Source organism: Trifolium pratense, linkage group LG6, assembly GCF_020283565.1.
Source record: "Trifolium pratense cultivar HEN17-A07 linkage group LG6, ARS_RC_1.1, whole genome shotgun sequence".
In the NCBI taxonomy this organism is placed as follows: Eukaryota; Viridiplantae; Streptophyta; class Magnoliopsida; order Fabales; family Fabaceae; genus Trifolium; species Trifolium pratense.
Genome location: NC_060064.1, coordinates 4,917,372 through 4,942,483, shown reverse-complemented (window position 1 = coordinate 4,942,483; position 25,112 = coordinate 4,917,372). Strand labels below are relative to the sequence as shown.

At 35.0% G+C, this 25,112-nt stretch overlaps 1 protein-coding gene across 3 annotated transcripts; it reads left to right on the top strand.

Moving 5' to 3' along the window:
- Positions 1-294: 294 nt before the first annotated feature.
- LOC123888575 (splicing factor 3B subunit 3) lies at positions 295-24,949 on the top strand. 3 transcript variants are annotated; one of them, XM_045937648.1, is made up of 15 exons: positions 295-797; positions 962-1,096; positions 2,026-2,105; positions 2,307-2,390; positions 3,835-3,925; positions 4,300-4,460; positions 4,602-6,546; positions 6,869-7,179; positions 8,161-8,488; positions 8,633-8,788; positions 9,087-9,225; positions 21,628-21,710; positions 22,786-22,925; positions 23,636-23,744; positions 24,302-24,949. In XM_045937648.1, exons 1-15 carry the CDS (start codon positions 627-629, stop codon positions 24,491-24,493), a joined length of 4,125 nt encoding a protein of 1,374 aa, XP_045793604.1. In that variant the 5' UTR covers positions 295-626; the 3' UTR covers positions 24,494-24,949. The 3 variants fall into 3 exon arrangements, 2 of the variants coding, with proteins under 2 accessions (XP_045793604.1, XP_045793605.1); XM_045937649.1 differs by lacking the exons at positions 295-797; positions 962-1,096 and having other exon boundaries at positions 2,081-2,107; positions 2,308-2,390; XR_006802206.1 differs by lacking the exons at positions 22,786-22,925; positions 23,636-23,744; positions 24,302-24,949 and having other exon boundaries at positions 438-797; positions 8,633-8,762.
- The last annotated feature ends 163 nt before the right edge of the window (positions 24,950-25,112 follow it).

The window sequence follows — 25,112 nt, the reverse complement described above, 5'->3', positions numbered from 1 at the left end:
TTAATTTTTTAATTTATCTTTCTATTAATGAAAGATACTTTTATAAAATAACTCAAAATTTTATTTTCCATATAAAAATAATTATATTTCTTAATTTGTGTGAAATAATTGAAATGATTTATAATTTAAAACATAGCTAATACAATTTATTTTTCATAATTTGATGCAAAGTTTCCATCGTTATTAGCGATAAATAACCTCGTCGGAGCTGTGAGGCACGTAATGCAAAGTTGATTCTCCACGTCAAACTGAATTTTTTTTCTTTCACAAGCATGAATCAAAAATCAAACTCTTGATTGCTTAATTGTTGGTAAAACTCACCGTTATTTATCATAGAGAAAATCTATAAAAATAAATAAAAAAATGGAGAAAATAGACTAAAAACAACAAGAATACGCATCATCAATATCAATCTTTATATATAAACCACCGTCTTGTGTTTCTAGATTCTTTCTCTTCTCTTCTCTTCCCTTCCCCCAACTTTCTTTCTCTCTGCTTTCAACTTCAATACACTTTGTATTGTAACTTGTAACCACTATTCATCTTCATCATCATTTTCAATGAACGTTACTATTTCAAACCTCAATCAAATTCATCGCGAACTCTAAAACCTTCAAATCTTCAAAATGGCGGTTTTCGAAGAAGAATGTTCTTCTATCAAGTCAGCTCCTTCTTCATCATCATCTTCTTCTTCTCGCTATTATCTCTCCAAGTCCGTTCTCAGACCTAGCGCTGTTCTCCAGGTCCTCTACGCTCATCTTCGTTCCCCTTCCTCAAACGACGTCGTTTTCGGCAAGGTTTTCCCCTTTTCATTCTTTTTTCGAACCTTAACCCTATTATTTTATTTTTTTATTAATTTTATTCCATATTTGTCAAAAAATGTATTAAGTTACTGTAATTCAACTGAAATGCTTATTTAGTTTTAACTGTTAATAGAGTTTGTGTTGTGATTAAATTTCAGGAAACATCTATAGAGTTGGTGGTCATTGATGAGGATGGGAATGTACAAACTGTTTGTGATCAGCCTGTTTTTGGTATCATTAAAGATCTTGCTGTATTGCCCTGGAATGACAAATTTCGTGCCCGTCGTCCACAGGTGTGTGCCGGCGCGATAAATAAAATTTGATTGGTTTTTATATGTTGGCTCAACGTAATTGCCACTGGTAGGGTGTAGTTTTCGGAAAAATGACGAGGGTAGTTAGTTCATAGTATAAAATTTAGGAAAGAAAAATTTCTACAAAAATCTATCAGCCATATTTAAGCAAAACATATGCTTGAATCTCTTTCAAGCAAAAATGAAGCTCCAGATGTGTTGGAGCATAGTAGGAAAAGGTGAATTTACTTAAAGGTTGAGTAACGGAACCCTACACCAAACTGAAACCACAAAGTTCATTTTTTATTTTGTCAATTTTCAACTTTTTCTAGTTGTGCAATGCGACATCAATTGTGGTAACGGTGTGGTTTCACCAATATAAAATTGTAATATTGCTGCTCGAATATCTCTCTCAAACCTTTATTCAATTAAAACCATGTGAAATTCTAGCATGTATGATTAATTAGCAAAATACTTCCATTAGAATATAGATAGATTGATATGTTATAATTATGTAACAAATTTTTTGTTAGAGGTGGAGGAGTTAACAAGGTGAAAGTGACCTCTTAGTACATACATGATACATCGATACTATAGTGAATGGAGTGATGGACAAACGAAAAAAAAAACGATGAAAGAAAAAATAGACATTTGTAGCACAATCATTATATAACATAATTGAAATTGGATGGTAAAGATTATGTTAACTTTGTGTGTATAGTGTTTCATGTCAGGCACAAACTTTAATTTATAGCACCTCTTGTGTGTCGATCTTATGTTTCTTTTTATTCAAGCAAAAAAATGTTCATCAATCAGATAGTAATTTCTCAACAGAGCTAGCATTTCCTTATAAAATATTAGTTATTTTTGCTTGTGTTTTTCATTTGACAAGATTGAATTTATTGAGTGCCTTTTTCCCCTCTGTTTGGTAGACTCAAGGTAAAGACCTCTTGGTTGCTTTGTCTGATTCCGGAAAGTTGTCATTGCTCACATTTTGCAATGAAATGAACAGGTTCACTTTTTTCACTGTCTTTCTCTTTTTTGTTGGATTAGTACCGCATATTATTTAGGGTGTATTTTCAGTTTGGTTCATCAATATATCATTATTATAGTATGATAAACTGTTATCACAAATCGCGAACTACATGTTTTTAGAAATAAGTAAGCTCTATATTGCTATTAAGCTTTCTAATTTTTTTATGCATTGTCGTAGGTTTTTTCCAATAACACACGTTCAGCTATCTAATCCTGGAAACATAAGGGATTTTCCAGGAAGAATGCTGGCAGTTGATTCCAGGTGATCTCTTTTCTAGTCCAAAGTTTTATTCGATGGCATATTGGCATATATATCATCTTTCTTTTTGTCCTTTAGTTGTGTGTCTTGCTGCCAGTATTAGTTTCTTTTTATATTGCGAATAATAGTGTATCCCCAGTAATTGGTCTATGATTTTCCCCCTGAATTTGTTCACCTTTTCTCCAATATTTTATCTGGCTATGATATATTATCCCCATAACCATGCTTGGGAAATTCTAGGGCTTTGCAGCATGGAGTGTTGCTTTGGCCGATAATAAACTGGTCATAGGGCTGATAAGATATCCTGATGTCTACAAACAATGATCACTTGTGGCTTTGGGCTCATGGCTTAGGCTCATATTGTATTGGTGGGGACTGAGATAAGGACCAATGTTCATATTTTATCCCCTTCCTTCTTGGCTTCTCTCTATCAACTTTAAAATCACATTTAAGGGTAATAGAATAGCATATTTGCTTCTTATTGGTATGAGGAGTGCTAGGAACACTCTTTTCAACACTCTCTAATACTCACTCTCTAATTGGTCGAAATCAATGTGGGTCCCTCACTTTGGAAATAGGTCCCACATAAAGTGGTGAGACCCACATCTGTTTCAACCAATTAGAGAGTGAATGTTAGAGAATGTGTTGAAAAGAGAGTGTTTCTAGCACTCTTCTATTGGTATATACTGTATGGTGCTCATTGATAAGTATAAGTTTATTGGAAACACATTTTCGTTCTATTCTTTCATCTCTAAAAATGTTTATTTTCTTTTTCTACAAAAAAGTCCAAGGTGATGTGATAAAGTACACATTAAGCTCAAGAGAGGGAGCTATACGGATACCTCAGTCTCACTTAATAAACCGAGGATAGAGTGAATAGACATAGGCTCAAATTTAACATGGTTTTGTATAAGCTGTACGCCCACTTCCATGGGCTAAGCAGATAAATTCACTATAGTCAAAGAGTGATAGAAGGTGTTGTCATTCAACACTTAAAGCTCAATCCTCATACCACTAAACACCTACCAATGACTGAAATTAACACTTAAATCAAGCTGCCGCTTTTAAAATATCCACCTGTCACACTGTCTAATGTTTTTTAAGATACCTAGGGTATACTCAGATGGTTTTCTATTTAGGATCGTTAGGATCAAAATGTACTTAGTCTTGTATGTACTTTAAACTATAGTATTGAGTTGTACTTTTTTAATTTCCAACTATATGATCATGTTACTTTTTACATCAAAAGCTTTATTTTTAAAAAGTTAAAGAAATTTTTGTACACTAGAAGTTAATCTCGTGCCAATCCACTGCTACAGTAAACTGTGTGCGAGTTAGAGTTTTTCTTCTCTCTAGCTGTGCTTCTGTCCCCAAAGAACTTAATCTTCGCATTCAGTGCATGCTAAAATCCTACTAAATACTAACACCTCTGGTTCTCTTTCTGCAGTGGTTGTTTTATTGCTGCAAGTGCATATGAAGATCGGCTGGCTTTGTTTTCTATGTCAACGTCAATGATTGGGAGTGATATCATCGATGAGGTCAAAACTACGTACCATTCTGTATTTTAGAGAAGCTGCACTTGGTTGTGCGTGTTGGAAAAATTTATATATAGGATAGTTTTCTGGTGGTATAGGTGATCTGATAGGCAACTAGACATAAATATAGGACAAACTTGTTTGACTATCTTTATGTTTCAGCTAATATTTTTTATGAACTTCAAAAAGATTGGAAGGATCTAATGTCTTGGTTTCCTTGACCAACCTTTCATTTTTTTTAATGATGCCATACACCTGTAGAAGTGTAAACTATGTACAATTCTCATTTTTGTATTTTCTATTTTTTGTCACTTTTGATAAATTCATTCTGTTGTCTGACAAAATATAATCATGTAATATTTTCTGCTAAATTCCAGAGAATAATATATCCCTCTGAAAGTGAAGGGAGTGCAAGTGCTGCCAGAACCATGCAGAAAACCAGTATAAGTGGTACTATTTGGAGTATGTGCTTTATTTCACTAGATTCCCGACAACCAAGCAAGGAGCATAATCCTGTATTAGCTATTATTCTAAATAAGTATGGTGACTAATTTGTTTGGCCATTGTCAAGAGTTTATTCAAGTCTTGTGAATAGCTCTAAATGAAATTAGTTTTTCTTTCTGTTGTATTTGCTGTAATGCATGCTTACTGATATAAATGCATTTTCTTTGTCGTACAGGAGGGGAGCTGTTCTAAATGAATTGCTTTTGTTGGAATGGAATGTTAAAGCACATACAATCTCTGTTATTTCTCAGTATGTTGAAGCCGGACCTCTAGCACATAACATTGCTGAAGTTCCCAACTCTCCGGGACTTGCATTTCTATTCAGGGCTGGTGATGTTCTATTAATGGACTTTAGAGATCCTCACAATCCATTATGTGTCTCTAGGACTTGCTTGAACATTTTATCCAATGTAGTAGAAGAGCAGGCATATGTGGACGACTCTTGTAAATTACAGGATCTTGATGATGAAGGCTTTAGTGTTGCTGCCTGTGCTTTGTTGCAGCTTAGTGATTATGATCCTATGTGCATAGACAGTGATAATGGTGGAACTAATTCTGGTCCCAAGTACATATGCTCTTGGAGTTGGGAACCTGAAAATTGTGAAGTTCCTAGGATGATTTTTAGTGTAGACACTGGAGAATTTTTTATGATTGAAGTTTTTTTGGACTCCGATGGCCCTAAATTCAGCCTCTCCGAGTGTCTCTATAAAGGTGTACCGTGTAAAGAACTTTTGTGGGTTAAGGGTGGATATCTAGCATCAATTGTAGAAATGGGGGACAGCGTGGTCCTGAAATTGAAAGATGGAAGGCTGTTTTCTACAAATCTTATTCAAAACATTGCACCAATATTCGATGTGGCATCTGGGGATTATCATGAAGAGAAGAATGACCAAATGTATGCTTGCTGTGGTGTGACACCTGAGGGGTCATTAAGGATTATTCGAAGTGGAATCAATGTAGAAAAGCTACATAGAACCCCTTCTACTTATGAAGGGGTAGCTGGTACTTGGACTGTTCGAATGAAAATTTCAGATTCATTTCATTCTTTTCTAGTTCTATCATTTCTTGGGGAGACCAGAATATTGTCAGTTGGATTAAGTTTTACGGATGTGACTGATTCTGTTGGTTTCCAACCTAATGTCTGTACTTTGGCATGTGGCCTTGTAAGTGACGGTTTGCTTGTTCAGATCTACCAATCTACTGTTAAGCTTTGTTTGCCTACTAAGGATGGTCATTCTGAAGGTATCCCTCTGTCCTCTCCTATTTGCACATCTTGGTCCCCAGAAAATCTGAATATTAGTTTAGGGGCAGTTGGCCATAATTTCATAGTTGTGTCAACCTCTAACCCATGTTTTTTGTTTATCCTTGGGGTTAGAATGCTTTCAGCTTATCAATATGAAATATATGAAATGCAACATTTGGAACTGCAGAACGAATTATCATGCATTTCCATCCCTAGACAAAAGTATGGGAAAAAACAATCAAATTCATCCATTTCAGAAAATAATAGTTCCATTGCTTCTTCTGTAAGTGCCGTGGACATCAATAAAACATTTGTTATTGGCACCCATAGGCCTTCTGTGGAAATTTGGTCTTTTGATCCGGATGGTGGAGTCACAGTAGTTGCTTGCGGAACAATTTCATTAAAAAGTACAATGGGGATTGCTAAAAGTTTTTGCATACCTCAAGATGTACGACTCGTATTTGTTGATAAGTATTATGTTCTTGCTGGATTGAGGAATGGAATGCTCCTTCGCTTTGAGTGGCCAACAGAACCGTCTCATTCATCATCAATAAATGTGGTGGACACTGCTTTATCCTCTATAAATTTGGTAAATTCAATGACCATGGCTTTCAACATGAGAAATAACCATCCTTGCCTGCTTCAATTGATTGCCATTCGTCGCATTGGCATCACTCCAGTTTTCTTGGTGCCCCTGGATGACACACTTGATGCTGATATAATTGCACTGAGTGATAGGCCTTGGTTATTGCATAGTGCAAGACACAGCATTTCCTATACTTCTATCTCATTTCAACCATCTTCACATGTAACTCCTGTTTGCTCTATTGACTGTCCAAAAGGAATATTATTTGTTGCCGAAAACAGTTTGCATCTGGTAAGAAATCATATTACAGTATCATTGCTGTCACATTGCTTTATTCCACTATTTCTTTGGTTGTTCTTTCTCTTTTAACTTATAGTGCATTGAAGATGATTTTATACTGCCAATTTAAATGCATATTAAAAGTCCCACTGTGATTACTGTCAATTGTTTAAATATGAGATGCTGGGCATAACATAATTTTCGGTGATAAGACTGAATTATTTCCACTCAAACTTTATTCCTCACCAAGAAACAACCACTGTTTTCATTCCTGATTTTATGTTGTATGTGTTGCTATCTTGACTTGCTGTATATTTATCACTCGATACTTTAGGTGGAGATGGTCTACAGCAAGAGACTTAATATGAAGAAGATTAATTTAATGGGCACTCCACGAAAGGTCCTTTATCATAAAGAAAGTCGGATGTTACTTGTGATGAGGACTGAACTGAGTATTGGTGCATGTTTGTCTGACATATGTTGTGTGGATCCCCTAAGCGGGTCAGTACTATCATCTTTTAGACTAGAACTTGGAGAAACAGCAACATCCATGGAATTAATTAGGTTTGGAAGTGAGCAGGTGCTTGTGGTTGGAACTAGTCTGTATTCTGGTCCACCTGTAATCCCCAGTGGTGAAGCTGAGAGGTATGGTATCAAGATTTTGTGCTCATTTTACTTCCCTTGTATATCACAAGCCAAATGATGGGAGTTGCTCCTCTTTTTGAAGTCGGAGTTGCATACGACTTTCATGCCTTAAAATGAGCTAAACTGCTTGTGGGCTTCTTGCAAGTTCCTTTTAAAGGAGTGTATATGCATGGGAGTGGATTCTCGCCATTGGAATTCTCAATTTTTTTCAACTGTAAAATCTCAACCATCAAACATGAGAGAGATAAAGAGAGATAAACTTATAAAGAAAAAGGAGATTGAGTTTAATGGTGGAGATGTTGCAAATGAAAAAATTGAGAGAATTCCAATAGAGAGAATCCATTCCCGTATATATACTCACCAAAAGAAGAGTTTGGCTCATGCATCACAGACTGCTTTGAGTCTGACAAGTATGCAATAATGCATTATCTGTATGCTAAAGAATAAAGATACTCAATTTCCAAAGTAAGTTTTCTATAAAAATCAGTAACAACGAGTTTCGGCACATGGCTTTCACCTGCCAACACATGGCCTCATATTCAAAACCTCTGTTTTTTCTCTCATGAAAGTCTCATTGTATATTTTCTTGGAAACGGCAGTCTATACTTCTGAATAGGCATTCTGCGTTCCTGACCGATTCAAACAAAAGGGTACTTAGAATTTACACAATGTGGTATAGTATATGACATGCGCTGCTTGTTTGTTACATTACATAGCAACTGTCATTGTTTGAAAAAAATTATAATTTCAAACTAATTTTTGTCAACAATTAATTTATTAATAAATGCATGTAGGTAGGAAGCTGTTTGGCCTCTAATATAAACTTTGTATTAACATCACTAGTTTAGGCATGATAATTTGGAATATGATGGAAAAACAAATCAGTATGTTCTTACAGTTGCACTTGCCCATAGTTATGATTTTGGAAATTTATACATTTCACATTAATTACCATATTCTAATAGTATGCTTCATTGGCAGTGCCAAGGGCCGGCTTCTTGTTCTTTGCATTGATCACGTGCAAAATTCAGATAGTGGTTCCATGACCTTCTGTTCGAAAGCAGGGTCATCATCTCAAAAAACTTCACAGTTCAATGAAATTGTTGGGCATGTTCCTGAACAGCTATCAAGCAGTAGCCTTGGTAGCAGCCTTGGCAGCAGCCCTGATGATAATAGCTCTGATGGCATCAAACTTGATGAAAATGAAATTTGGCAGTTCCGATTAGTTTCTGCAACTACATGGCCGGGAATTGTACATGCGATCTGTCCTTATCTTGATCGCTATTTTTTGGCATCTGCTGGCAATGCTGTAAGTTGCAAAGCTCTTGCATTTTTCTATTCATTTTACTTCCTCGCCATCCATCCCTTTCTCAATTTTCTTTCTCCACATAAAAAAGTTCTGTGTTTTCATTTGGCTATACCCATCTCATTCAATTATTTTCTTCTTATTCAGTTCTATGTATGTGGTTTCCCAAATGACACTCCACAAAAAGTGAAAAAGTATGCTGTGGCAAGGACGCGTTTCGCGATAAGATCTTTGACTGCATATTTTAGTAGAATTGCAGTTGGTGATAATCGTGATGGTATCCTTTTCTTTTCTTACCATGAGGTGTGTTGTGATGGCTGTCTCTATTGTTTTATCCAAATTTTAACTAATAATTAAAAAAAAGGTACACGTAAAGATTGGAGAGCAATTCTGTATAGTGTATCCTTGGAATAAAGTTCTATATTTTTTGTGCCTTTTCTCTCATGGGCTTGGCTACAAGTTTATTTCTTTTTGGTTGAAAATTATTTTATGATCATCATGCTTGACACATCAAGATCACGGTCCTCTTGTATTGATACTTTGTTATTGTTTATATGAAATGCCAATGCTGAAGTTGTTTTATTTGTATCTTCTATGTTAGGAAGCAAGAAAATTGGAGCAATTTTGTGGTGACCGATCAATAAGGTTGGTTGCTGATTGCATTCTCATGGATGATAATACAGCTATTGTTTCAGATCGTAAAGGAGGCATAGCTGTTTTAAGTTCAGATCATTTGGAAGGTAACCCTTGTTGAATTTCAGAGATAGAGAGAATAGAATTAATTTCATCACCTGACTGTGAAATGTTAATATGTTACAAATGACTCCATCTCTGCTGTTCATAGACACACTGGTAACTGCCATAACTGTTAGTCGCAAAACTTTGTAGCCTATGTTGCACGGATACAGGCATATACTGACTACGAGATTTTCCAAAAAACTATGGTGTGGTTATGCTAGTATAAAATTTAAAAAAACTATGGTACAGTTGAAGTAGCAAAGTTTTTTCACAAGGAAGGGGGGGTTTGAATTGTGAACCTTTTTAAAATTAAACTTAAGTCACAAAATAAATGGTTAGTAATAAAATTAATTTTGTGCTTAGTGAGATCGTTCTAAGAATGATCTGTGCTGTGTAAAAACAGATGCAGAAAATAAAAGTTTAAGGGAAAGAAGATAAACACAAAGAGTTATCCTGGTTCACCCCTAATCTTTGGGTTACGTCCAGTCCCCACCACCTGTGAGTTTGTCCACTAGAATCACTTAAATGTTACAGATCCAAGACTTACACATTCACCTTGATCTTGACCTAAGATCAACAACTTACCAAAGCTCCTAGAGCTTTGAACTTTCCTAGTCAACTTGACCAATCAACACTCAATCAATAGTCACGTATTGACTTGAGCAATTACAATATAGATGATTTGTTTCTAAGCTTAATTTCAGACTCACTATAAAAGAGAAGCTTAGATGGAATCACTCTAAAGAGGTTTGTACTCAGATTTACAAAAGAGTGACTTAAAAAGGACTTTGAGCTAAAGAGATTGAATGAGATTTATATCACTTGAATTGCTTGAAAACTCTTGCTCTTTCCCTTGGACTTGATTGCCTTTTATAGATGCTTGCTTGAGGTTGAAGCTTGGCCTTCAAGTATATCAGTTAGAGGGCAAAATAGAGCTGTTACTCAGTGCTCTATATGCAGCAGACAACTTCTGCATAATGTGCAGATTCTCTGTTCAGTCTTGGAACAGTCTTGATTTCCTTTTGGCTTTGATCCATAAGATCCAAATATGTGTGAGCTGTTACCAAGTACATATGAGTTGTTTCTTACTTCCTTCCACTGTCATGTATCAGATATAGCCGTTTGGATGCTCAGAAAAGGACTTATGACAGTTGGGAATGGTTTTGAAAAAACTGTGTGCAGGATCAGTCTTGCATCAGTCTTGAAACAGTCTTGATTGCACCAGCAAATAAGATGAACCTTCATCCTTTCTTCTTTGTGGTGTGCAGCTGTTAAATAGCTCTAAGGGCTGATCAGTAGTAGCCTTAGCTTGAGAATAAAACCAGCTGGAGTTGTACAAAGTATATAAGACAAAATTGTACTTCTTATGACACCACATTGAAGAATGTTCCACTTGTGTACTTTTGCATAAGTACAATACAACTCATAGTTTAAATCTGGTTGTTCCTTTGTGATTGGTCCATGATATTATATCAGATGTATTCATTGGTTGGTCAATACCACAATTGATCAAGCTCATGGTTTTCTTCATGATATGTGACTAGGAAAGCATATACTTAAATTCCATCACATGTTGTTGATCCCAAAAGAGATTATCTCCTGTAGTGATTTGGTCCATAAGTCCATTGTAAAGTGCTTATTTGTTTTGTTCTTAGTTGACTTGAAAAACCAGAAAGCACTTATTCCAAAACGTGCTTATTGTCAAAACTGCAGTCTGTCTGCTAAGAATGTTCTTAGAATGGTCTTGAAACAGCTTTGCAGGATTTTTACTTTGCAAGTGGTTTGTTAGAATCTATTTAATCTTATGCCACTCAAAAGCACTTGTTAGATAACAAAATGATCAGAATCATTTAAAATATAATTAAAGATGTTTGTAATCTTTAAAACATCAAAAGTGGATTTTGCCTCAACAATCTCCCCCTTTTTGATGATGACAAACTTCTTTAATTTAGATTTTAACAATGATTTCTGATTTAATCAAATGATAAATGTACTAGTGTTTTTATCAAAAAGCTCCCCCTCAATTTATGCATTCAATTTCAAATTATCAAGATAAAATTGAGCTAGATAAAAGTTCTTGAATCATAACACATCCTTAATCATTTAAACTTCAAATAAGCATTACAAATCATGTGTTCAGCAGGATTAGGACCAAAAGATGATTCAGAACAACAAGAAACAAACACCTAAGACTTAGATTACATAATGCTAGAAGTTCTATCCTAAGATTAAAACTTCCTACAATATCTAGTCATCAAAAGTTTTCAAAATATAAACACAGTACACAAAACAAACACAATACATAAGCATTACAAATATTTAAAAATCCTAGCATTCTTGAAACAAGCTTCTTCTTCTTTTCTCCCCCTTTTGTCATCACAAAAAGTGGAGGGATTGCAAAGTTTCTTAAGGAGACACAGTAGGGCTGGAAGCATCAGAGGATGGATCATTCTCTGGCTGAGGGAATTCAGGAATGTGTGGAGGAGGATGAGCTGGAGGATGAGGAATATTGAGAAGAGGACAAACATGGTCACAGAGCCAGGTGCGATAGTTTTGTTGTTCAAGCATGATATGCATAAGCAGATTGTTCTGCTGCATCATAGCTTCCAAAATCTTGGTGGTTTCTCTTTTGGTTTTGGAAACATCCTTTTCCATTTTGGTTCTTTTAGGTCTGGTGCTAGGACCAGCAGCAGCAGGATTATCAGCATGTGGAGCAGAATCTTCAATGTTTTGACCAGAGGAGCAAAAGGATTTTAGTGAGCCAAAGTGTGGTGGAAAGGAGGGTAATGAATTACCAGCAGAGTACAAGGGAATTTGAAGTTGGGGAGGTTCAGGACTTGGAATTTTAAGCAGGCTTTTAAGAAAATCAGAGCTGGATTGAGAATCATAGAATGGTGGAGAGAATAGGGCTTTGTTGGTGAACCTCGGATTGGTGGTCAATCCTTCAAGAACCTGTGCAGCATTTTGGGAAAGAGTGGGTTGGTTGCTTAATCCAAAGCTTGAGTCAAAGCCAAGTGAGACATCAAGATTAACAAAAGGAACAGAAATTGTTGGAGTAGGTTCCAAGCTGTGATTTGCAGAGGAAGCAAGGTTGAGAACGTTCTCAGACTGTTCTACAATACCAGTAGCAGTTAAATTTTTGTCAGCTTCAAAAACTTCTCTCTTTCTTTTCTCACCTACAGTAGGTTCATCAGCTGCTTTCTTCATGTGAGATAAGTTTTTCAAATCAAACACTTTAGAGTTGTTAAAACTCTTTTCCTTCTTGAGCTCTACCTTGCATTCTCTAAAAACCTTAGTCAGATGCATTCCATAGGGTAGAGTGATTTTCTTAGAACCAGAGGATGCAGCCTCTATCATGTTGTGAATGATAACATAGGGTAGGTTCAGCTTTTTCCCAGTTCCCAGATGATGCATAACCATTAAATCTCCATCATAAACTTTCTCTCGTGTACCTATTCTTGGAAAGATATGGTTTTGGACCATATTGAATAGCACCTTGTATTCAGTCTTTAGGTAAGAAGCAGGTGGTTGAGGTAATTTTGTACCTTCAGCAACAAACATCTCCTGAATTAAATCCTCCTTTTTAACTTGAGCTTCAGAGTACCAAGTGTCTCCAATCAACTTGGCTCCATCAATGGGTAGATTGAGATACTTTCCTAAGATCTCAGGGGTTAGTTTGATTTCAACATTCCTAAGGGTTGACTTAATTAGATCATTCTCAGGATCAACTTTGGCATTGAAATAGAAAGCTTGAACTACTCTAGGGTATACAGTTTCTCTCATTCTAAACAGGTGAGTCCAACCCTGTGATTCGGTAAGCTTCATCACATCAATACCCCCACTAGCTAGGTTTGCAAAGTCATAATACCTACAGCTAGGGACAGGTTTCCCATTCCAGAATAAATCAAAATCTTCTCTTTCAGAGTAGTGAATAAGAGGGATTACCATGTTCTTGGGTAGCAGTTGAGTTAGAGTTGGTTCTTCAAATTCTGGAGATTTCCCTTTTTCTCCATCATCAACTGAGTTCTTCTCAGCTTCTTCTTCTTCAGAGCTTGATGTTTTTCCCTTTTCAGCAACATACTTCTCCAAATGATCAAGGAAAGCTTTGCTTGGAGTTCTTGTTTTGACAGGAGCAGCTTTGGTGGTTTGAGTTGATTTTGAAGGTTCAACAATTTGGGATAAGGGTTTGGTGTGACGAGTGAGAGAGGTGGTTTCCAATTCTTCAGAGTCACTATCATTTACTTCATAAATGGTGTTGTCTATGACAGGTTTCTTAGTTCCACTACCAGATAACAGTCTAGCTGATCTTCTTACTTGAGGAATTTTGGTTGATTTGGATTTGGATTTTGTGTAAACGATGAAGGGTTTTGGAACAGTATTAGAGGATTGAGGAATTGATTTTGACACATCTTCCTGAGAGAGTTTCATGATTGTTTCAGCAATAATCTTCTCAGTGTTTCCTAATTCCACTGAGGGATTTGCTTGATTTTGTTGGTTAATTTCCGTATCAGAGTTGGGAGCAGTTGTGAATCGTTCAGAGATGGTTTCAGAGATTGGAGAAGGTGGTGGAACAGGTGGTAGTGATGGTGATTCAGTTTCAGTAGTTGGTGGAGGAATGGGAGCAGGGACACGACCGGTGTTCTTGGTTCTAGCCATTGCGAAATTTTTGAAGGAGATGGATGAGTGAAGAAGTAACGGTTACAAAGTGATTTTAAGGAGAGAAGATAAGAGGGAGAGAAACTGTCTTGAGAATGCTAAGAGAGGAGTAGGGAGTACAACCGGTTTTCATAAGTTTATTACCTTCAAATACTTAAATATTAAAGGTGAGCAAGTGTTTTTAGACCTAAAACAAAGAACGTTCTAAGACTGTTCTTCAGATAGGACATTTCGTAATTTTTAATTTTTCTTTAATGAAATTGAAACGTTCTTCAACCAAAGGTTTAGTAAAAATGTCAGCTAACTGGTTTTCAGTATCAACAAAGGTTAATTCAACTTCCTTTTTATTAACATGATCTCTAATGAAATGGTGTTTTATTTCAATATGTTTTGATCTTGAATGCTGAATAGGGTTTTTTTGATAAATTGATAGCACTAGTATTATCACATAAAATTTTAATATTTGTGTACCTTAATGAGAAGTCTTCAAGTTGGTTTTTGATCCAAATCACTTGAGAGCAACAATTTGCAGCAGACACATATTCTGCTTCAGTTGTTGAAAGTGCTATGGTATTTTGTTTTCTGCAACACCAACTTACAAGTGCTTCTCCAAGAAATTGACATGCTCCACTTGTGCTTTTTCTTTCCAATTTATCCCCAGCATAGTCAACATCACAATATGCTATGAGATCAAAATGTGAACCCTTTTTGTACCACAGACCAGTGTCTGGTGTTCCCACCAAGTATCTAAAAATTCTCTTGACAGCAGTGAGATGTGATTCTTTTGGAGATGATTGAAACCTTGCACATAATCCTACTGAGAAGACAATGTCTGGTCTGCTTGCAGTCAAATAAAGGAGTGATCCAATCATACCTCTATATTCCTTTTCAGATACATCCTTTCCTTTTTCATCTTTGTCTAGACTAGTTGATGGATGCATTGGTGTAGGCATAATTTTAGCCTCATTCATCTTAAACTTTTTGAGGAGATCTTTGACATATTTTTCTTGACTTATAAAGATTCCTTCTTCAAGTTGTTTGATTTGAAGACCCAAAAAGAATCTAAGTTCTCCCATCATACTCATCTCAAATTCACTTTGCATGAGGGTTGAGAATTCTTCACACATTGTTTCATTTGTAGCTCCAAAGATGATATCATCAACATAAACTTGAACTACTAACAAATCCTTTTTGTTTTCCTTTCTAAAAAGAGTGGTATCTATTTTTCCTCTAGAAAAACCATTGTTTAAAAGGAATGTGCTTAATCTTTCATACCAAGCTCTTGGAGCTTGCTTAAGCCCATAAAGAGCTTTAGTTAGCTTAAAAACATGATCTGGTCTATGTTGGTCAATAAAACCAGGTGGTTGATGAACATAGACTTCTTCATTTAAAAATCCATTTAGAAAAGCACTTTTGACATCCATTTGAAAAAGTTTTAAACATTTATGAGATGCATATGCAAGTAGTATTCTAATTGCTTCTAACCTGGCCACTGGTGCAAAAGTTTCATCATAGTCAATACCTTCTTGTTGATTATATCCTTGAGCCACAAGCCTTGCCTTGTTTCTTATAACTTTTCCTTCTTCATCAAGTTTATTCCTAAAAACCCATTTAGTACCAATGATTGAATTCTCTTGAGGTTTAGGTACTAGCTTCCAAACTTCATTTCTCTCAAATTGCAGAAGCTCTTCTTTCATGGCTTCAATCCATGATTCATCTATGATTGCTTCATTTATGGATTTTGGTTCAATTTGAGAAATCATAGCTAAATTGTTTTCTTTGTTTTGAGCAGCTCTTCTTGTTCTTACACCATCTGCTGTACTTCCAATGATTTGATCTTGTGGATGATAATTTACCATTTTCCATGTTCTTGGAGGAGCTTGTGAGGATTCTTCTAGTTCATCAGTTTTCTTTTTCTGATTTGTAGTTTCTTCTTCCTCATCAGCAATTATGGTTGTTTGTTCTTCAAACTCATCAAATTTTACATGCATACTTTCTTCTATGGTTTGAATTCTTAAGTTATAGATTCTATATGCTTTAGAGGTTAAAGAATATCCTAAGAATATTCCTTTGTCTGATTTTGAATCAAACTTTCCCAGATTATCTCTAATGTTAAGAATGTAACAGTAACAACCAAAGATATGAAAATATGATATGTTAGGTTTTTTGTTCTTCCAGATTTCATAAGGTGTTTTATTCAAAATTTTCCTAATAGTTACTCTATTCAAAATATAGCAAGCAGTGTTTATGGCTTCAGCCCAAAAATACTTTTCCACATTTGATTCATTTATCATAGTTCTTGCCATTTCCTGTAAAGTTCTATTTTTTCTTTCTACAACTCCATTTTGTTGTGGAGTTCTAGGACAAGAAAAATTATGAGAGATACCATTTTCATTAAAAAATGTTTCAAACAAAGAATTTTCAAATTCACCTCCATGATCACTTCTTATGGAGATAATTTTTGTTTCTCTTTCATTTTGAACTTTTAAGCAAAAATTTTTGAAAGCTTCAAAAGAGTCATCTTTATGTTTTAAAAATAACACCCATGTAAATTTGGAATAATCAACTATAATAACAAAACCATAATTCTTACCTCCAAGACTTGTGGTTCTGACTGGTCCAAACAAGTCTATGTGAAGTAGTTCAAGAGGTCTTTTGGTTGAAATAAATTCTTTTAGTTTAAAACTACTTTTTACCTGTTTTCCTCTTGCACATGATTCACATAACTTATCATTATCAAAGCTTATCTTTGGTAATCCTCTTACTAGATCAAGTTTAGAAAGTTTTGAAATGGTTTTCATACTTATATGTCCTGCCCTTTTGTGCCAAATCCACTTGTCTTTTTCAAGAGACACAAAGCATGATTCATCAGGGAGTTCATCTAAGTATAAGATATAAACATTTTTCTTTCTTGATCCATTGAAAAGAATTTTGTCAGAAGATGAGTGTTTGATTTCACATGTATCAGGTTTAAATATAACTTCAAAACCATTGTCACATAATTGACTAATGCTTATTAAGTTATGTTTAAGACCTTCTACATAATGGACATTTTCAATTTTAGCAGAGTTTATCTTACCAATTGTACCTTTACCTTTGATGGTAGCTGTCTCATTATTGCCAAAAGTAACTGATCCTCCTTCTTTCTTTTCAAAGGAAAGAAAGCTTTGTCTATCTCCAGTCATATGTCTGGAGCAACCACTGTCCAAGTACCATGGCTTCTTCTTGACTGTGAGAAGACATTCCTGCATTTATTTTTAGCATGTTTTTAGGTACCCATATTCTTCTGGGTCCTTGATGGTTAGTGTTATAATGATTCTTCTTATGTTGGTAAGAAGAATTCCTATATGTTTGTTTAAAGGTTGATTTTTTAAGATTGTTCTGAGAACGTTCTAAAAAATATTTCCTATGATAATTTTGTTGTCTAGATTTTCTAAAACAAAAGGGTTCAAGATGTCCTTCCTTATGACAGTATGAACATTTGTATATAGGTTTATTTGGAACAAAAAGTTTCTTGTATAATTTTTGATTTTCAAAACCTAGGCCTGTTTTGCTAGAACTGCATTTTTGGGATCCTAGAATATTTTCAAAGGTTTTAGTAGACTTTACAAATTTGGTTATGTCATTTTCAAGTTTTGAAATATTTTCCTTTAGTATTCTATTTTCTGTTTGTATGTTGGGGTTAATTCGTTCCTTCTGATTTTCTCTAAGTTCTTCTAATTTTCTTTTATGAGCAATTTCCATGTTTTTGATTATCACTTTTAATGTCTCATTTTCAGTTTTATATTCATCCTTTTCTTTGGAAATTTTGGTTACTTCTTCCTGAAGCTGATCGTATTTTTTATTTAGACTTAAGCTATCATAAAATAAATTATCAAACAGATGTTCAGTTTTTTGACAAGAAGAACAAGTTTCAGCATTTACCTCTTGTGTTTCTGATCTTGTCATAAGGCATACGTTTGCTTCTTGTTCTTCTTCTTCTTCTGGGAGTTCATCTAATTCATCCCAGGTTGCCATCATTGATTTCTTTGCAAAAGGTTTTTTGAGTTTTGGACAATCACTTTTGTAGTGTCCAAATTGATTGCATTCATAGCATTGAATTTTGCTCATGTCAACTTCAGATTTTGCACTATTTCTTTTATTTGGAAATGTTCTTCTCATTTGATTTCTTCTCATCATGAGTCTTTGAATTCTCCTTGAGAGTAGAGCAAATTCTTCTTCATTATCTTCATCAAGCAAGTCTTTGCTGAAAAGAATTTCTTTCTGCTGAAGACATTCTTTTGTTTGAGAGTCCAAAGCAATCATCTTTTTCTTTGGAGATTTATCCTCTTGAAGTATTGCTTCATGAGCTTTAAGAGAACCAATTAAGTCCTCCATTTTAACTTCAGAGAGAGTTTTTGACTCTGTGATGGCTGTTACTATATGCCTCCATTCTTTAGGTAGACATCTTAGTACCTTCCTTACTCTTTCATGTGTGGTATATGTTTTTCCAAGAGAGTTGAGTTCATTTATGATGATGGTGAATCGTCCATACATCTGATCAATGGATTCATCTTCTTTCATCTCAAATAACTCAAACTTTCTTACACCAATATCAATTCTTGTCTCCTTGACACGACTGGTTCCTTCATGGTGAGTTTTGAGAGTTTCCCACATTTCTTTAGCATTTTTGCATTGCATGATTCTATCATATTCTTCCCTGCACAAAGCACTTTTAATAAATAATTGAGCTTTAGTATTTAAGAGTACCCTATCTGCTTCAGTGGTTGTCCATTCAGCTTGAGGCTTTGGAGTGATGGAGTCTTTTGCCAAAGGTGTGTATTCTCCATTTTCAACCACTGACCACATGTAATTGTCTTGTGATCTTAGGAACAGCTCCATTTTGTCTTTCCAATAGTAGTAGTCATTCCCTTCAAATAGTGGTGGCCTAGTTGATGATCCACCTTCTGAAATAAACTTTGCAGGTTTTGACATACTTCCTTCCTGAATCTTTTTCCTCTAAGCACTTGTTAGATGCTCAACCTTTAGAGGCAGAGCTCTGATGCCAATTGAAGTAGCAAAGTTTTTTCACAAGGAAGGGGGGGTTTGAATTGTGAACCTTTTTAAAATTAAACTTAAGTCACAAAATAAATGGTTAGTAATAAAATTAATTTTGTGCTTAGTGAGATCGTTCTAAGAATGATCTGTGCTGTGTAAAAACAGATGCAGAAAATAAAAGTTTAAGGGAAAGAAGATAAACACAAAGAGTTATCCTGGTTCACCCCTAATCTTTGGGTTACGTCCAGTCCCCACCACCTGTGAGTTTGTCCACTAGAATCACTTAAATGTTACAGATCCAAGACTTACACATTCACCTTGATCTTGACCTAAGATCAACAACTTACCAAAGCTCCTAGAGCTTTGAACTTTCCTAGTCAACTTGACCAATCAACACTCAATCAATAGTCACGTATTGACTTGAGCAATTACAATATAGATGATTTGTTTCTAAGCTTAATTTCAGACTCACTATAAAAGAGAAGCTTAGATGGAATCACTCTAAAGAGGTTTGTACTCAGATTTACAAAAGAGTGACTTAAAAAGGACTTTGAGCTAAAGAGATTGAATGAGATTTATATCACTTGAATTGCTTGAAAACTCTTGCTCTTTCCCTTGGACTTGATTGCCTTTTATAGATGCTTGCTTGAGGTTGAAGCTTGGCCTTCAAGTATATCAGTTAGAGGGCAAAATAGAGCTGTTACTCAGTGCTCTATATGCAGCAGACAACTTCTGCATAATGTGCAGATTCTCTGTTCAGTCTTGGAACAGTCTTGATTTCCTTTTGGCTTTGATCCATAAGATCCAAATATGTGTGAGCTGTTACCAAGTACATATGAGTTGTTTCTTACTTCCTTCCACTGTCATGTATCAGATATAGCCGTTTGGATGCTCAGAAAAGGACTTATGACAGTTGGGAATGGTTTTGAAAAAACTGTGTGCAGGATCAGTCTTGCATCAGTCTTGAAACAGTCTTGATTGCACCAGCAAATAAGATGAACCTTCATCCTTTCTTCTTTGTGGTGTGCAGCTGTTAAATAGCTCTAAGGGCTGATCAGTAGTAGCCTTAGCTTGAGAATAAAACCAGCTGGAGTTGTACAAAGTATATAAGACAAAATTGTACTTATGACACCACATTGAAGAATGTTCCACTTGTGTACTTTTGCATAAGTACAATACAACTCATAGTTTAAATCTGGTTGTTCCTTTGTGATTGGTCCATGATATTATATCAGATGTATTCATTGGTTGGTCAATACCACAATTGATCAAGCTCATGGTTTTCTTCATGATATGTGACTAGGAAAGCATATACTTAAATTCCATCACATGTTGTTGATCCCAAAAGAGATTATCTCCTGTAGTGATTTGGTCCATAAGTCCATTGTAAAGTGCTTATTTGTTTTGTTCTTAGTTGACTTGAAAAACCAGAAAGCACTTATTCCAAAACGTGCTTATTGTCAAAACTGCAGTCTGTCTGCTAAGAATGTTCTTAGAATGGTCTTGAAACAGCTTTGCAGGATTTTTACTTTGCAAGTGGTTTGTTAGAATCTATTTAATCTTATGCCACTCAAAAGCACTTGTTAGATAACAAAATGATCAGAATCATTTAAAATATAATTAAAGATGTTTGTAATCTTTAAAACATCAAAAGTGGATTTTGCCTCAACAACAGTTACGCTAGATATAAATCACAAATAAGAATAACATCTAACTAAAAAATTTATATTAACCCAAAAAAATTAACTCAAATATGTTGGGAAATATTTTTCCTAATTCACTCCCTCTGTCCCATAATACATGCCATTCATTCTAGCAAAAAAAAAAAATCTCATTTTATATGTCGTTTTACAATATGAATCAAATATTAATGTTAATTTCCTTATTATACCGTTTACTATTTATTACTCTCTTTCCAATTCTTTTTTTTTTTTGACAAAATTCTTTCCAATTCTTTTAATTTCTCATTTCTGTACCATTACTGAAGGGTAATTTTGTAAACTAACTCAATTTCTCTTTCCCGTACAACATTAACCACCTTTCTTAATTCCTGTGCAATTTGCTAAAGTGACAATTAATTTAAGTATTCGGTACTCATCCACGAGTATCGCAAGTGTACCTGGTTCGAGTATGACATGAAATTTGGAGTATCCATGCTTCAGAGGCACTAACTGAATAATCCTCTGTTAGCTGCAGTTAGTGCTCATGTAAAACTAGACTCATATAATTTGATTTTTATCAGCCACTTTCTAATCCATGGGTTACTGGGCGTCTTTGGAATTTTATTTTCTCTGGGACCATTGATATAACTGTCTCATTTTGTGCCAAAAACCAAAATATTCATGGACGAATTTCTGGGTGTCTAGAGAAAAACATCAAACCAGTTTTGTTAAATATTTTCCTGCTCATGCTATACAGAATGGTCATCCTAGTTACTGGTGTTAAACTACAGTTTTATTGGCGAATATATGGAAGATCTTGTAGTTTGTATATGTTGCTAGCTTTTTTCACAGCTTGAGTGCCGTCGACCTTTCATATTTGGAGGAAATTGTGCAGTTTGTACCTCTTTATGGAAGCAAAATATCTTTATATTGGCCGTGTATAAATTTTTTAAAGCCTATGTTGCTATTGGCATGCGTAAAGCAATTAGTTTATTATTATTATTATTCATGAAAACAAAATGCTAACCATATTTTATTATTGGTCACCAGCATCAAGCAATGCAAGTACTGAATGTAATTTGAGACTAAGCTGTGCTTATTTCATGGCTGAGGTAGCTATGAGCATCCAAAAGGTATATTCTTTAAGTTTCCTGGAATAATAGTTATTAATTTGCATTCAAATGTCATCATGTCTTTATAAAAAATTGATTTGAAAGCAGCAGCAATTGTAGAATGCAGTCTACTCAACCCAATCGCCACAGTAATGTAAATTAATCTGCAAGCGATAGATTTGCTACAGAGGGAGATATTACTTACTTATTTATTAAATATTAAATAATAGTTATCATGATTTGTGCGACTGCGAGTTGTGCAGGAGCATGTTTCTGGTACACGACTTTCTTAAAGTATCTGTTGGAATCGAAGGATCAAATCCATATATTTATTATTAGAATTAAAATCAAAGATTAGGATTTGAACTAGAAAATCACATCAACTAGCATTTGTTGTATTTATTCTATATGCTATTTTAAATACAGGTGAGTGTGGTCAGACTTAGACATTTAGAAATCACAAATTTGACAGTGTCAAATGAAGAAAATGTTTGGTGTTTTTTATTCTTTCAGCTTAATGTTGTTTTTTATGTGATTTATACAACCGAAGGTGAATGTTCCTTGGCTTTCTGATGCTGCTGTAGTGGGAACGATGCTATAGAGACAGCCACTTGGTATGGAATACTGAAATTGTTGCCAAGAAAAAGGCTTTAAGGACTCTTTTATTCAAAACATAGTATAAATGAGTCAAACTCTTTCGAAAATGTTGCCATGTCCTTCATCTCCTGCAAAGACAGACCAATACCTTTCTTGATGCAGCATCTCACTCCTTATGAATGATACATGTTTTATTTATTGGTGTGAGGAGTTGCACTGTTTCTCCAAAAACTGAAGTGCCCTTCCCTGTTTCACAAAAACTCTGTCCAAGTGTGTTTTGGCACAGTGTATTGGGTGTTATGTAATATATACTTTGGATTAGCTTCTTACCTTTTGGGGCATCAATACGTTTTTGCACTATTCATTAGTGCTCGTGAATTTAGTAATGTTTTATCCCGTAACTTTCCAATTTGTAATCATTCCTCCCCCTTCCCTCCCTATATGCTTCTGCGTAATTTCAGATTTTTTTTGGTAATGTAATTTCTGCTTTGTATTGCAGGGCTCATATTCATACAGACTTCCAGCTGATGATGTGTTGTCAGGTGGCATTGGCCCCAAGACAAATGTTGACTCGCTACAAAATACTATTATTGTTAGTACACTGTTAGGAAGCATAATGATCTTCATCCCTTTATCAAGGTACTAATTAATTTTGACCGCAACAATAAAAATATCAAGGTGAATAGTTGTCAGGTGCAGTTTAGCCATTGCCTGGAATCTTGCTGCTTAAGACCAAATAGTATTGTATTTTCATAGATTTGATATCTACTAGCTATCATGAACTCTGACACGGACGCATCAACACCGCTAATGTCAAAAGCATAGCATAGGACATCACACAAATACATACACATATGTTATAATTAAATAAAATATGAACATCATTTAAAAAATATCTAAATTGAGAATGAAAATCTATACATGCATCTCAATTGAGCGATTTTTTTATATAAAAAAAAAAACTAAAACAAGGTATGACATCTATCCATCTACCATGCTTCTAAGGTGGTACCAGTGTCTATCAAAGATATGTTGGGCCACTATCAGGCTTCCGCTATTGGGCCCACTCGGTTCATGCTTCTGTTGTTTAGTCTTGAGCGTCGGGGTTAAGAGTTTTACATTAGATGCGATATGGCCTGAACATATGCTTATAAGTGGATGTAGTCCTCACCTTATAAACCAGTTTTGTAAGGATGGGTTACACCTAATATAAAAACCCTAATCATATTAGACGTTGTGTGCGCTTGACATATATATTGTGTTAAGTGCTAGAGTAATGCCCCGGTCCTATTGTTTAGGCTTTGAGTTTTGTCATGTTTGTTGATTGAACCATTTTTTTTGTTTTTTAGAGAGGAATATGAGCTCTTAGAAGCTGTGCAAGCAAGACTTGCTGTCCATCATTTGACTGCACCTGTTCTTGGAAATGATCACAATGAGTTTCGCAGCCGGGAAAATCCAGTAAGAACTATGAAATGAATTTAGTCTAAATTTGACATTCAATGCTTTTCATTACTGATATTATTTTCTAAATAAAAGTATTTCATAAAAGTTTTCACTACTTTAATTAGTAATTACTTGATTACAAGGATACTATTGTTGATATGTTACCCCTACAGCTTGGCATCTCTCTACCTCTAATTTATATTAGTTGAGTAAAATTTGTGCTAATTTTGAAATTCTACTTTAACTCTTAGTTCATTTTATGGAAGCTGTTCCTATTTTCTTTCCTATTCTTCACACGCTTTTACCCAACTTCAATATCTTACTTCCTTGCATATTTTTCATATTGTAAATGGAATATGATTACAAGTTTAATATTTTTCTCTTGAACTTTTCTGAAAATATTCTGAAAGCATTTCAGGAGGGGAAGGTCATGTTTTATTTATCTTATGATAATTCATTTTCATTTTTTTTTCTTCTTTTTTTAATTGAATTCGTTGTTCAGAAATGCACATTGGTTGAGTAAATGATATTGCATCATGTCGTTCATTTTGCTGACATGTATTTTATATAAGGTTGGGGCACCCAAGATACTTGACGGGGATATGTTGACTCAGTTTCTGGAGCTGACAAATATGCAGCAAAATAACATTTTGTATTCGGAACCACCTGACGTGGTAAAACCAAGTTTGAAGCTACTCCTACCCCAATTTTCTGTCAATCAAGTTGTTCAGCTTCTCGAACGAGTTCATTATGCACTGAACTAAACGCACCTCCGGTCCATCTTTTTCTCTATATCTGTACGTGGGAAGCAGAATACGTATACTATATGCAGTGCAGTTCTAATCAGTTATCGTTTGTTGTGAATGGTTGCCTGCCTTGCCGTGTGCTGTCATTTAACAGACTTATGGTTGCGGTCATGGAGAGACCAATATAATGTTATGTCTTGGACAGCAGCTGGGAGGTCGGCATAACATTTGTGGGTGACGTAACATTTGGAGGACAGGCCTTTTCTGATAGAGTTTTCTGTCCGTTTCTGTTTGTTGTAGTGTTCATAAATCATATTTCTAGGAAAAGAAGTGTTTAGCACAATAAGTTGTACATTAGTGAGAGCAGCATTCTTTTTGTAATATATCCTTTATAAAAGGTTTTGAACGGTAATAATGGTGTATATTCAATAAGATTTTTTTAAGTTATTAGCCTCTCACATCTTTTTTTCTTTCTGGTCAAGACTCAAGATTAGCCTGACACATCTTTACTCTGATTTTTGTTCTATTAGAGCGAGAATTTCTTTTCACTTTTACCTCTAAGCGAGTGTGTAAAAACCTAAAATTTGGGAAAACATAGTTCACAACATAATCTAAGAACCTGTTGATAGTCAAAAAA